The sequence below is a fragment of the Mastigoproctus giganteus genome, chromosome 2 (genome assembly GCF_048544385.1).
Source record: "Mastigoproctus giganteus isolate SK-2022 chromosome 2, ASM4854438v1, whole genome shotgun sequence".
NCBI lineage: Eukaryota > Metazoa > Arthropoda > Arachnida > Uropygi > Thelyphonidae > Mastigoproctus > Mastigoproctus giganteus.
The window spans coordinates 264,101,016-264,116,521 of record NC_143576.1 but is presented as its reverse complement, the minus strand read 5'-3'; the positions used below and the strand labels follow the sequence as shown (position 1 = coordinate 264,116,521).

General features: G+C 40.1%; 1 protein-coding gene across 1 annotated transcript in view; it reads right to left on the bottom strand.

Annotated features, from left to right (window-relative positions):
* The window catches only part of LOC150090449 (uncharacterized), a 420,985-nt gene that overhangs the window by 132,477 nt on the left and 273,002 nt on the right, over nucleotides 1-15,506 (bottom strand). Inside the window, exon 17 of the mRNA XM_090390317.1 lies at nucleotides 3,289-3,496. Within this exon, the coding sequence (XP_090246443.1) occupies nucleotides 3,289-3,496 (208 nt within the window). The remainder of the gene's footprint in view (nucleotides 1-3,288; nucleotides 3,497-15,506) is intronic.

Genomic DNA, 15,506 nt, shown 5'->3' with positions numbered 1-15,506 from the left:
GAGAAAGCAAATGAATATAAAACACCATTATGCCTGGCATTTGTGGACTATGAAAAGACATTTGACTCCATACAGCATAAGGCAATGTTTCAGGCACTGGAAAGACAAGGCATAGATATCCCATATATTATGATTTTGAAGAAAATATAGGAGAACGCTACCTCCTTTATTAGACTAGACAAAGACAGTAATAAATTTAAAATCGAGAAAGGAGTTCGACAAGGAGACAATATCTCTGAAGCTGTTTACTGCTGCCCTTGAGGAAGCTTTCAGAAGATTAGACTGGTCGCAGAAAGAAGTCAATGTGAATGGAGAGTACCTAAACCATTTACGATTTGCAGATGACATTGTGGTCATAAGTCACGATCCCAAAGAATTAGAGGAAAATCTTAATCAGTTATGCACAGTTAGTAAAGATTTTGGACTAAAGATGAATATGGCTAAAACAAAGTAATGATGAACAAGTATGCCACGGAAAGGGAAATAATGATTGAAGGAGCAGTAATTGAAAAGGTGGAGTCATATACTTATCTGGGACAAGTTATTAGCTGTAATAATGATAAATGGCTGGAAGTCAAGAGAAGAATAAGTTTTGGATGGATAGCATTCAGGAAATATAGTCACATACTGAAGAGCAATATCCCAGTTTGTCTGAAACGTAAAATAATGAACCGATGTATACTCCCCATCATGACTTATGGAAGTGAAACTTGGGCACTCACCAAAAGAATGGAAGAGAAGCTGAGAACTACACAGCGAAGAATGGAATGAATTATACTGGGAATCAGACTGTTAGATAAGAAGAGAAACACATGGATTAGGCAGCAAACTCAAGTAAAGGACATTCTTATTAAAACAAAAGAACTAAAATGGTCTAGGGCAGGACACATAGCTCGAATACATGATGACAGATGGACTAAGAAAATAACAGAATGATACCCAAGAGGAACTAGAAGAAAACCAGGAAGACAAAGGCGGAGATGGATAGATGAAATTCATGAGTTTTTGGGTAGTAAATGGATGGCCAGTGCTCAAAACAGAAGGAACTGGAAAGTTGCTGGAGAGGCCTTCATCCTGCAGTGGATTGAAAATGGCTGATGATGATGATGATGCAGGATCATCTAGACAAGACTGCAGCAACAATTCAGACACAGCATGGGTTTGTTAAGGGAAAGTCTTGTCTGACAAATTTGATAGGATATTATGATGTGGTTACAAAGGAACTGGATGCAAAAAATAATTTTGATATCATATATTTGGATTTCAGGAAAGCTTTTGACACTATTGTGCATAGAAGACTATTGTACAAATTGGAGCAGAATGGTATTAAGGGTAAATTGCTACAATGGATAAAAGGATGGTTAAGTGGGAAAAGACAGAGGGTGGTAATTAAAGGGTGCTGCTCATCGTGGACTAATGTTATTAGTGAAGTCCCACAGGGTTCGGTGTTGGGTCCTCTGTTGTTTTTATATTTATCAATGATATTGATGAAGGTATATCAGGCTTAGTGTCAAAGTTTGCTGTTGTTGTTGTCGTTTGGTTTTTAGGAGCATTAGCAACTAAGACCATATTGCTATGGGATATGCGGTGGTCATTCCCTGACCTTTCCGTATTTGGTGGTGATGGGCTCGAACCCCAGTCTAATCATTCGAAGTTTGCAGATCATACAAAAGTTGGCAGGGTTGTTAATGACAGTAATGGCAGTGTGCTACTGCAACAGGATCTAGATAATTTGGACAGATGGGCTAAGAAGTGGCAACTGAAGTTTAACTTTGACAAATGCAAGGTACTGCATATGGGTAGAAGTAACGTCCCAGAGAAACATACAAACTGTGTGGTACTACACTTAAGGTGGCAGAAAGTGAAAAAGACCTGGGAGTAATTGTGCAGTCAGATATGAAGTTTTCTGACTAATGCAGACAGGCTGCCAGGGTAGGTCATGGGGTTTTGTCAATGATATATAGGAATTTTGCTAGCAGGGAAAAGGAGGTGATTGTCCCTCTGTATAAGGCAATGGTCAGGCCACGCCTTGAGTACTGCATACAGGTCTCTAGGCCTGATTTTAGGAAGGATGTAGATTTGCTTGAGCGTGTACAGAGAAGGGCAACAAGATTGGTGAGGGGAATAAAGGGATCCTCTTACCAAGAGAGGCTTAAGTTCTGCAAATTGCAGTGGCTGGAGACAAGGCACCTGCGTTGTGATCTGACTGAGGTGTATAAGGCCTTGAATGGATTGAGCATGCTGAATTCTGATGGGATCCTTCCACATGTTCAGATTATGAACCTAAGGGGGCATAAATTCAAATTAAGAAAAGACAGATGTAGCATAGATGTGTGGAAATTTGCCTTTTGCCAGAGGGTGATTAATTGCTGGAACAAACTTCCATCTGTCGTTGTGGAAGTTGATAAGTTAAATAAATTTAAGGAGGAACTGGACAGGCATTTGGAGGGAATGGTGTGATTTTTTTTTTTTTTTGGCTGATGCTGCATAAGCTCATACACTTGCTTTCTTGCATCATATGCCGCTATTACTACTACCCCTCCTCCCTTCCATTTCTGCATTCCTTACATCTGTGTGACACCACATCTCTGATATCTCAACAATATCTGCCTTTGATGTTTTGACCAACACCTCAAATTCATCAAATTTATTTACCAAACTCCTAGCATGCAAGTATACATGCACCTGTTCCTTCTTAGCTACCCGAACACAGCCCATGTGTTTACTTGTACTGCAATGACTCCAAGCAGTCTCTGAAATCCCCTGCATCTTGTTTTCCAGGCTGCTGCTTATTCCAAGTGACCAACTCACAAATTCCAGTCAGTATCTGGGAAATTAAAATCCCCCATTATAAGACGCTCTGATTTACTGGCCCACTCTATTTCCCTGTACAGTTGTTTATTATACTTATCAGTCATTAGGCCTATAACACACTCCTCTCTGATTATGCTATGATTATCAATTAGAGACTTTCGAAGGCAGACAACTATCATTTTAAAACATTTTTATGAGAATACAGAGACTTAAGATCTTAGACCTGTGTCTAAGTGGGAAACCCAAGCACAGAACAGTAAAATAAGGGGATTATGAGAACTCATTTCACATGAGATGTGATTAAATTCTTGTACATGCAAACGGCTGTGTTCAATTACCCACTTCCATTCACAAAAACTCACAGCACTAAATGTATAACTGATGTCCAAAAAATATATGACAATTTCAATTTCAGTTAAAGACCCATTTTGTAACTTTAATCAGATATAAAAATATTATGGATGAGTAACTTACCAGAATAACATGCCCAGTGAAGAGGAGTGTAGCCCCACTTATCTAACAAACTTTGTTCTGGAAAAGACTGCAACAAGGAACCCAACACACCAACATTGCCACAAGCAGCAGCTAAGTGAATCGGTGTCTTGTCTAGAAGATCTCTGTGAGTAACTAAGGCACCACTCATTAAAAGTGCATCCACACATTCCTCATGTCCTGTTACAGCCTATGGAAAAAAATTTTAATTTGAACTGATTAATATGAACAAATATCAGAACAAGGTTATTGTTTAAATTCATCAATATAATCTAACCATATATACAAAAGGTGCGGGAGAAATTTTTTCCAAAAGGAAAAAGAAATTTCTTTGACTTAGAGATCCACACAGTCTTCCTCTATTTAGCATTAGCATTAGTAGAGGCATTTGATGCAAGAAAGAAAGCTTATGCAGCATCAGCCAAAAAAAAAAAAAAAAACCCACTTCCACTTCACCCCTCTGTTCGTTCAAAATACCTGTCCAGCTGAGCCTTAAACTTATTTAGGCTATCAACCTCCACCACAAGGGATGGAAGTCTGTTCCACCAACCAACCACCCGCTGGCTAAAGGCAAATTTCCGCACGTCTATCCTACATCTGTCTTTCCTCAATTTGAATTTATGCCCTCTCAGGTGATTTTTCTGAGCTAGAGGAAGAATCCCATCAGCATTGAGCATGCTTAAACCATTCAAGGCTTTATACACCTCTATCAGATCACCTCGCTGGTGCCTAGTCTCCAGACACTGTAATTTGCAAAACTTAAGCCTTTCTTCGTAAGAGCACCCCTTTGTTCTTGTTTGTTAGATGACTATAGAATTGCAGATTCTAATATTCTGAATATAACTATCAGGTGATTTATAAATAAACTGGTGACCATTTGGAAAATATAAACATTTTCACCTTACTTAGTTCAGCAATATGTGTTAACCCTAACAAAATATTTAGTAATTGGCAATATGGTTCAAATCAAAGAAAGAAAAAAGCAGACAAAAAAAAGTTTGGTTTTTTTTTTGGTTTTTGGTTATTTTATAGCGCAAAAACGACTAAGGTTATAACACGGCACACCACAATTAATTAAAAGGATCGACATTTTGATGACCTTTAAAAAAGGTTTTATATCTACATCAATAAATAAAATTCGGTATAGCAGTAAAAACAAGTTGTCTATATTATATATAGTATATACACGTTAATGGCGTATAAAATTTTAAAATTGTTGACACATGGTCATTTCACCAAAAATACCATTTCTAAAAGTGGTACATTCGGTTAAAATATGCTTAATGGATAAAACTGCATCACATTGCTTGCACACAACAGAGCCATCAGCCCTCAGCAGAAAAGAATGTGTCAGATGACTATGTCCTATAGCAAGAACAACTTCCTCTTTACAACTGCTGCGTGAGCCAGACTGCTATGGTTTGATTATAGGCTTAATTTGATATAGCTTGTTTGTTAGTTGCCAATGCCACAAGCCTTGCCACTGTGAATATATCGTATTACGGATTATTTGCCAGTAGTTGATATAGGAGACTGACAAGTCAAGATTATTTGTTGGGGCTGCAGATTTCGCAGCAGTACTGGCTAAATCATTTCCAATAATGCCAATGTGGCTGGGGATACATCAGAAGCAGATATTGAATCCATCTTAACAGTTTACTGAGAGCGCAACCTTGTCTACCGTGAGGTTCAGCTCCCTGAGTAGCTCTTGGAAACATATACCAAATGGACAGTTAGCAGTCAGATGCATATTATAAAGATTTTCCCATCATGGCTCAAAAAAGGATGTCCAAGTGGGGTGATCTGGCAAAGTGTTCAGCTTAAAGGCACACTGTAGAGACAACATTTCATTGAAGCAACAAGGATGGTTCATTTGCTTCAACATATAGAATTTAGACAGGTGATGTTCTGAATGCACCAGTAGTAAGGCAGATAGCCTGGTGGTGAATGGAGCTAAAGCAACAGAAGGATGCTATTTCTGGCAGATGCATACACTTGACACCTAATCTTATTATAAATGCACAAGTGCACAATAAAAACAGAGTAACAAGCACTGGTCTGCATCCCAACAGGTAGAAGAAAGAGAACAGAGAAGGTTCAGCCCTCTCAACTTTTTGTAAAATATGAGTTCCAAGAATTTCTTCTCTGCTACTACTGGAATGGTGCTTTGTCCAAGTCTTAATTCAGTTTCGGGGTGAAAGTTACACTTGTGACAAAAATGAACACAAATAGTCTTCTCCAATCACAACCTGAAACGCTTGGCCATTGCTCAGACGTTAAGATGATCGGTGACTTGTTCCAGTTGTCTCTCTATAACTCTAGTGTTGCATGACTTGGAAAAATGTTGAAGCCATCAACACAGAGTGCACTCTTTAAAGTTGGAGGAAGATGTACAGTAATAGAGTTAACCTTAATAGCAAAACGTATAACACTTAAAACAGATCCTGGCAGTACTCCCTCCTGTCGGCAAAAGGATTGAGAGAGGCCGGATGCTACTCAAACTTGAAAAAAATGAGAAGATAAAAAGTTTTAATTTTTTTTTAGTAGAGGCATTTGATGCAAGAAAGCAAGCTTATGCAGCATCAGCCAAAAAAAAAAAAAAAAAACCCCCACTTCCACTTCACCCCTCTGTTCGTTCAAAATACCTGTCCAGCTGAGCCTTAAACTTATTTAGGCTATCAACCTCCACCACAAGGGATGGAAGTCTGTTCCACCAACCAACCACCCGCTGGCTAAAGGCAAATTTCCGCACGTCTATCTTTCCTCAATTTGAATCTGTCTTTCCTCAATTTTAAACCATTCAAGGCTTTTGAGAGTAGGAGTGTGCTATAGGCCTAATGACTCTGATGAGTATAATAAGAAACTGTTCGGAGAAATAGAGTGGGCCAGTAAATCAGAGAGTCTTATAATGGGGGATTTTAATTTCCCAGATATTGACTGGAATTTGGGGGCTGGTCACTCACACAGTAGCAAGGCTTTTGTGGATTTACTGGATGATTGTTTTCTACATCAGCATGTTCGGGAGGCAACTAGAGGGAGTAATACTCTTGATTTGATTATCAGTAGTGATTCTTCATGCATTAAGAATCTGCAGATAAATGAACCACTTGGTGGCAGTGATCACAGTGTGCTGAAGTGGGAGTTACTCAAAGAGGTAACTACCATTAGGGGTAAAGGGAAGGGGTATTGCTTTCGTAAAGGCGACTACAATGGACTGAGACAGTATTTAAATTCTATACAGTGGGATCAACTGATGATATTGCCAACAGCAAATTCAAAATGGGAAGCATTCAAAGAACTTATCGTGGAAGCTACTAGGCTTTACATACCAACTAAGAAATATTGTTCAAGGTTTAGGCCTAAATGGTTGTCAGATGAACTAATGAGGCATATGGCAGAGAAGAAAAATGCATGGGATACATACAAATTAACACGTGACACAGAAGCCTATGATAGATACAAGTTGATCTGTAACCAAGTTACAAAGGAGGTTAGGCAGGCGAAGGCAGATTACGAGAGATCCTTGGCAAGGGATGCGAAGAAAAACAGCAAAGAGTTCTTTACTTATGTAAACTCTAGAAGGAAGGGGATGAATCAGATTGGTCCACTTGAGATCGATGGGTCAACTGTTGATGACCCTGCTCGGGTAGCTAACAAACTAAATGAATATTTTGCATCGACATTCACACATGAGGAGTTATTCAGCGAGGGGAATGCCAGAGGTGTATTCAATTCTAGCAGTAAGCTAGAGAATCTTGTAATAACTGAGAGCAAAGTGGAGGAGAAATTGTTGAAGATAAACACAAGAAAGGCACCTGGGGTGGATGGGATCTATCCAGTTATATTAAAGGAGGCAGCAAAGGAGGTAAGCAAACCCTTAGCCATAATTATGAGAGCTTCCTTGGACTCAGGGGAGGTACCCATTGACTGGAGATGTGCAAATGTGACCCCAATTCACAAAGGGGGATCAAAGTCTGACACAAGTAATTATAGACCTGTGAGTTTAACTTCTGTTCCCGGAAAATTAATGGAGGCACTGGTGAAAGAAGCACTGCAGGATCATCTAGACAAGACTTCAGTTATAGCTAGGACACAGCATGGTTTTGTTAAGGGGAAGTCTTGCCTGACCAATTTGATTGGATACTATGATGCAGTCACAAAAGAACTGGATGCAGGGAATAACTTTGATATTATATACTTGGATCTTAGAAAGGCTTTTGATACTGTTGCACATGGAAGTCTGCTGCACAAATTGGAGCAGTGTGGCATTGGAGGCAAGTTGCTGCTATGGATAAAGGGGTGGTTGAGGGGGAGAAGACAGAGAGTGGTAATCAATGGACACTGCTCATCGTGGACTAATGTTATTAGTGGAGTCCCTCAGGGTTCAGTATTGGGGCCTTTATTGTTTTCTGTATTTATAAATGATATTGATGATGGTATATCAGGCTTAATGTCCAAGTTTGCAGACGATACGAAGGTTGGCAGGGTCTTCAAGGACACTACTGACACTATGCTGCTGCAACAGGATCTGGAAAGGTTGAGCAGATGGGCTGAGAGGTGGCAAATGAAGTTTAACATTGACAAATGTAAAGTACTACACATGGGAAAAAGCAACCCCAGAGCAACGTATCAACTCTGTGGTACTACACTGACAGTGGTAGAGAATGAAAGGGACTTGGGGGTGATTGTGCAGGCAGATATGAAGTTCTCTGAGCAGTGCAGACGGGCTGCAAGAGTAGCTCATGGAGTATTGTCAATGATATACAGGAATTTTTCTAGCAGGGATAAGGAGGTGATTATTCCCTTGTATAAGGCAATGGTCAGGCCACACCTAGAGTACTGTATACAGGCCTGGAAGCCTCATTTCAGGAAGGATGTAGAGCTGCTGGAACGAGTACAGAGAAGGGCAACTAGATTGGTGAATGGGACAAAGGGGTTCTCTTACGAAGAAAGGCTTAAGTTTTGCAAATTACAGTGTCTGGAAACTAGGCACCAGCGGGGTGATCTGATAGAGGTGTACAAAGCCTTGAATGGTTTGAGCATGCTCAATGCTGATGGGATTCTTCCTCTAGCTCAGAAAAATCACCTGAGAGGGCATAAATTCAAATTGAGGAAAGACAGATGTAGGATAGATGTGCGGAAATTTGCCTTTAGCCAGCGGGTGGTTGGTGGGTGGAACAGACTTCCATCCCTTGTCGTGGAAGTTGATAGCCTAAATAAGTTTAAGGCTCAGCTGGACAGGTATTTCGAACGAACAGAGGGGTGAAGTGGAAGTGGTTATTTTTATTTATTTATGTTACTTTTTTTTTTTTTTTGGCTGATGCTGCATAAGCTTGCTTTCTTGCATCAAATGCCTCTACTAATGCTAATGCTATACACCTCTATCAGATCACCTCGCTGGTGCCTAGTCTCCAGACACTGTAATTTGCAAAACTTAAGCCTTTCTTCGTAAGAGCACCCCTTTGTTCCATTCACTAATCTTGTTGCCCTTCTCTGTACTAGTTCCAGCAGCTCTACATCCTTCTTAAAAATTAGGCCTCCAGACCTGTATACAGTACTCTAGGTGTGGCCTGACCATTGCCTTATACAATGGAATAATCACCTCCTTATCCCTGCTGGAAAAATTCCTGTATATCATTGACAATACTCCATGAGATACTCTTGCAGCCCGTCTGCACTGCTCAGAGAACTTCATATCTGCCTGCACAACCACCCCCAAGTCCCTTTCATTCTCTACCACTGTCAGTGTAGTACCACAGAGTTGATACGTTACTCTGGGGTTGCTGTTTCCCATGTGTAGTACTTTACATTTGTCAATGTTAAACTTCATTTGCCACCTCTCAGCCCATCTGCTCAACCTTTCCAGATCCTGTTGCAGCAGCACAGTGTCAGTAGTGTCCTTGACAACCCTGCCAACCTTTGTATCGTCTGTAAACTTGGACATTAAGCTTGATATACCATCATCAATATCATTTATAAATACAGAAAACAATAATGGACCCAACACTGAGCCCTGAGGGACTCCACTAATAACATTAGTCCACGATGAGCAGTGTCCATTGATTACCACTCTCTGTCTTCTCCCCCTCAACCACCCCTTTATCCATAGCAGCAATTTGCCTCCAATGTCACACTGCTCCAATTTTTGTAGCAGTCTTCCATGTGCAACAGTATCAAAAGCCTTTCTAAGATCCAAGTATATAATATCAAAGTTATTCCCTGCATCCAGTTCTTTTATGACTGCATCATAGTATCCAATCAAGTTGGTCAGGCAAGACTTCCCCTTAACAAAACCATGCTGTGTCTGAGCTATAACTGAAGTCTTGTCTAAATGATCCTGCAGTGCTTCTTTAACCAGTGCCTCCATTAATTTTCCTGGAACAGAAGTTAAGCTCACAGGTCTATAATTACTTGTGTCAGCCTTTGATCCTCCTTTGTGACTTGGGGTCACATTTGCACATTTCCAGTCTATGGGTACCTCCCCTGAGTCCAAGGAAGCTCTCATAATTATGGCTAAGGGTTTGCTTACTTCCTTTGCTGCCTCCTTTAATATAACTGGATAGATCCCATCCACCCCGGGTGCCTTTCCTGTGTTTATCTTCAACAGTTTCTCCTCCACTTTACTCCCAGTTATTTCAAGATTCTGTAGCTTACTGCTAGAGTTGAATACACCTCTGGCATTCCCCTTGCTGAATAACTCCTCATGTGTGAATGTTGATGCAAAATATTCATTTAGTTTGTTAGCTACCTGAGCAGGATCATCAACAGTTGACCCATCAATATCAAGTGGACCAATCTGATTCATCCCCTTCCTTCTAGAGTTTACATAAGTAAAGAACTCTTTGCTGTTTTTCTTTGCATCCCTTGCCAAGGATTTCTCGTAATCTGCCTTCGCCTGCCTAACCTCCTTTGTAACTTGGTTGCATATCAACTTGTATCTATCATAGGCTTCTGTGTCATGTGTTAATTTGTAAGTATCCCATGCATTTTTCTTCTCTGCCATATGCCTCATTAGTTCATCTGACATCCATTTTGGCCTAAACCTTGAACAATATTTCTTAGTTGGTATGTAAAGCCTAGTAGCTTCCAAGATAAGTTCTTTGAATGCTTCCCATTTTGAATTTGCTGTTGGTAACATCATCAGTTGGTCCCACTGTATAGAATTTAAATACTGTCTCAGTCCATCGTAGTCGCCTTTACGGAAGCAATAACCCTTCCCTTTACCCCTAATGGTAGTTACCTCTTTGAGTAAATCCCACTTCAGCACACTGTGATCACTGCCACCTAGTGGTTCATTTATCTGCAGATTCTTAATGCATGAAGAATCACTGCTGATAATCAAATCAAGAGTATTACTCCCTCTAGTTGCCTCCCGAACATGCTGATGTAGAAAACAATCATCCAATAAATCCACAAAAGCCCTGCTAGTGCGTGAGTATCCAGCCCCCAAATTCCAGTCAATATCTGGGAAATTAAAATCTCCCATTATAAGACTCTCTGATTTACTGGCCCACTCTATTTCCCTGTACAGTTCCTTATTATACTCATCAGAGTCATTAGGCCTATAGCACACTCCTACTCTCAATTTTGATCTCCCAATGCTTATGTCACACCAAACTGACTAAACACTGCACTGTCCAGCAATGTCGACTGGCTTCACTTCCTTGGTTTTTATGTGTTTCTTAACTAATAGCATAACCCCTCCCCCCTTCCAAATAAAATTAATAAAAACAGGAAGGTGACCTCTTAAGACCAAGGTGGTAAATATCTTTTAAAATACCAAATCTCCAAGTTATGTCATATTCTTTTTTGATATCAAATAAGATTGACACCAGGTGCTCCCTTTTAAGGAAAGCATCTAAAATAGATGCTTCCATTCCAATTAAGTGGTCCAAAGTGGACCTATTCTTTTGGAAACCACATTGAGTTCGGGAGAGGTTATTTGATTCAAGTACCATAAAAGATGAGCATTGACCATTCTCTCCAATAATTTACACAAGCAGATAGTCAGAGCAATAGGAAAATAATTTGTTGGGAGTTTAGGTTCCTTGCTTTTACTGAGCCAAGCAGCTTAGCAAAAGCAAGAATAATTTCCTTGTGGCAAACATCTGGAAACTGCTCTTCAAGGAAGATTCTATTGTATAAGTGGTCCACAGATTTTGGTGAAAGGTGTTTGATCATTTCATAATGGATGTCATCTGATTCAACAGCAGTAGCTTTTGTAAACTTAATGTACTTAATGTAGACAGTAGCTTAATGTCTGCTCATGAATGGTAAAAGGCCTATTAAATAGGTGGAAACCCTTTCATGAAAAATTAAGGGCCTGTTTTTCAGTTTTGTGTTTAAGAACCAGAATTTCAGGGGAGTAAGATGATGTTGCTGAGATGTTAGCAAATGTTTCCCCAAGAGCATTGGCTATTGCAGTAGAGTCTGCAATAGTACACCTATTATATTCCAGGACCAATGAGAGGTGTGCAGGTTACTTTACCTTCATTTTCCACTTTTTTCCAGACCACCTCAGAGCCGGCCACCCAATTCACAGAAGAGGTAAAACGGATCCAGAATTCCTTTTTGCTCTGATGTCAGATATGCCGTGCTTTAGCATGTGTGCATTTAAAATGCTGTAAGATTGGCTGTGATGAGATATTGGCAAAATATCCCCCATCCTTTGTTTTGCACCTTTTTTGCTGCTGCTTTGCATTCTGAATTCCACCATGGTTTGGGAAATGGTGGAAACCGGGTGGATGTTTTTGGAATTGAAATTGCAGCTGCATGGACAATACTTTCTGTAATGTACATGACTGTATCATTTATAGGCGCTGACTTAACCAGAATGCCTGATCAATCTTCCGCCGCAGTAACCTAAAAGGAAGACACGGGTCTCCCACTATGTAAGCAGGTTATCACAGGGGAAGTGATCCCGTCCATACAGGTTTTCCTCCACCTCCCAGGTAAGAGAAAGGGAGTAAACAGAAAGTTCAATAGCAGAAAACTTTTTCCACAAGTAGGCATGAGGAAAAAGGTGTTTGTTTCCATATTTAGAAGGGAGAAGTTGGTGTCAGTAAGTATATGCTCTGAGTCATCCCCTTCCATTGATATCAGCACTAACCCACAGTGTTATGTCCATTAAAATTCCCAAGAAGTAAGAAAGGGGAAGGTAACTGCAAAATAAGACATCAAGGTCTTTCTTGGAGATGTCAGTCCCAGGTGGCAAATAAATGGAGAGACTGTTAATAAAAATGTCACTATAATGCAAATTTCAACAGCATTTATGCTGGTTGTAATTTGCAAAGGCTGAAATGAGAACTGGTTGCCCACAATGATAGCAACTTCTCCATGAGCAGGACTATCTACAATTCTATCCTTATGAATAATCGTGATGATATGCATGGTGGGGTCATCATTCACTTTTTAGATAAGTCTCCTGTAAGCAAAAGCAGGCTGGTTCATGTTTTTGCAGAAGTACCTTAATGTCTTCTGCATTTCGCTGGAATCCACAATTCCACTGTAGGAATTTAGCTATTACTTGGGCATAGTAGATCTGTCAGTCAAGTTCCAAAGTGCTAAGGGCTCAATTTTTTCTGTCTTAGATTTATCTTTTTTTGGGGAAGGACACCGTCCTGTGTCTATTTATTCCTCCATAGAGAGCTCCAAGGAAGTTTCATCAGGTATCTCCTTAGTTTCAACGTCCACTTTGTCTTGTATTGCATTTGGCAGTTGGGTTTCCTATCCTTTTACATTACCACCCGATTTTTGTATTGCTGGTGCACAAGTAGGTATCAATATTGGAATGGCAGCTGACAGAGTTTTCTATGCTGGTTTTTCTGAACTCAGTAAAAAGAGGGCAATAACCATAAATAACTCTTTTAGTGGTATAGTCATTTCAGTTTGAGTACCTATAGAACACTTCTTGGCAACCTTTTCAGCATATGTTGCCTTATTGCTGTTTACTGGTTTAACTACTTTTCAGGCCTTCTGGTATGAGATTTTCAGCTCTGCTTTTAGTCTTGTATTTCTCTTTCTTCCTTCCACCTCTGGCATGCTCAGGAGTATGCACGGTACCCACCTTGACAATTAATGCAGGTGAATCTTGTGGCTTTGCATGACTTTTCATGATCCTTTGAATCAAGAGCACCATGGCACAATATCGGCGGCTTAAAAGTAAACAAAGTTTCTAGCTGGCACTAGATTCCCATCCCTACATACAAACATTCTCTTTACAGCCACTCCTTGCAGTTTCAGTTCTGAACAGATCTCCTCTTCAAACACTTCACAAGTAGATCCCATTCAGATATCATGCCTCTGGATGAATTTAGTGTCTTTTGGGGTGTTACCGAAATTGATATTTCTTCAATACAGTTGGCATGGTGGAGCTGTTCGGAATATTTATCCCACTTCGTTTCTATGAGGTTATCTCCAGAAGGCAGCCATTTTACCGATTTTGGGGATCCTGCCAAACCAAATCCTTCTGGATAAAGAACGGTGACATTTTCCCTACAGGTTTTTCTCCAGTAGAATGGAGTATCAGGTATCTAGTTGTTGGACCTGTGTTCTGGGCCTTTTTGTGATAGTGTCTGTTTCATTGTCATTTTCTGGTAGGGAATGGGTTGGAGCCCCAGAAGAAAAGTTTATATTCTCAGGATTCAGTTTTTATTATTTTGGTTCAGTGCCCAGGCTCCCCACCCACCACAGAACCCAAATGGGATGCCCACTATCTGGCAAGCAATAAATGTTCTCAGGAGTTGGACGCCAAAGCTACCCAGACATACCCATACCCATACCTGCACCACTGCCAGCCTGAATCATGTCCCTCTGACCATGAAGGTAGGGGCATGGCATTGGCACAGCTGACCTTTGCAGGCGAATCCACTAGCTGAACGAATCTCACTGAGCCTTCTAGGACTACCCATCTTGTCGAAGCAGGGGCCAAAGTGGTGTGTTGAAGCTGGCCTCCCTCAACCACCAGGATCCCCCTTCTGAGTTTCCATGGGTCGTAGCACAGCAAACACACTGGACTCGTATGGTGTCAGCCTGGAACCTAAGCTATGGGTATTGGATCCCAGTGTTGCAAGTCTGGAAGACTAGCAGTATCACTGGGAGGTCTCCTCACCATGTACAGGTGTCCACGTCGGTGGTCCACGTCGAGGGAAGATGGAGAAGTAATACGGAAAATCAGGCCCTTACTGATTTTTCATATTATTTTAATGCAATTAAAATTACAAAGGTAGCAAAATGAAATTCAGTAGGCCTTTGAATTTCTCAAACTGTTGGTCCTGACCACTCAGATTCCTAATTTTCCACTCAGATTAAAATGAGCAATGGCTTTGACCTTAGTTGTTTCAAAAGGGCAGTGACTTTTAAAGGAAGGGTTATTACTGGGAATGTTGGATGATCACAGTGTAGAAAGTAAATGATTCAATCTGAAATATATAGTATCCTCATTAATTCGATGTTGGATTGTTGGAAATGTCATGTATTTTGAAGACACTGCCCCAATGATATAGAATCACATATGCAATTTATTACGAAATATTTTTAAATACATCTACAATGAAATTTTAAGTCTGAATTGGGTCTGGAAACTTGTGAATAGCTTGTATAATTTGAAGAGAGCCGAAATCCCACAGGCAAACATCGTAATAACAAAAAATTTGGCTATTGTCTTGCAAAATTTAATATCATTATAAATAGTATATGGCACTTTTCATTTTATATTTCTATTCACTTCCCTAAGAACTGCAGACAAAATCATGGAAAACTTGTGTTATGGATACACACGTAATCAAATTTGTTTACACACGGAGAGGTGCCTCCGTAGCCAGTGGCAGGAGCAGCAGTGCATAGCACACGCTTCTTGATTAGACAAGGTTCAAGCCCGTGACGACTAAATATGGAGGATGCAGAGAAAGGTCAGGGAATGACCACCGCATATCCCTGAAGCAATATGGCCTTAGTTGTTAATGCTCCTAAAAACCAAATAACGACAAACAACAATACACACGGGGAGAAGAAAAAACATACTAAATGCTAACATTATAAAAAACATGATTTCTCAACATAGGTACTGTGCATCTTCAAGTGTCCAAATATATGAACTTAACACAAAGAGAATAAATTAATTTTTTGGGGGGCCTTTCCCATTGAAGGATTTAAAAAAAATAATAAAATAAATAACAAGTCTTCTTAAGAAATAAACAATC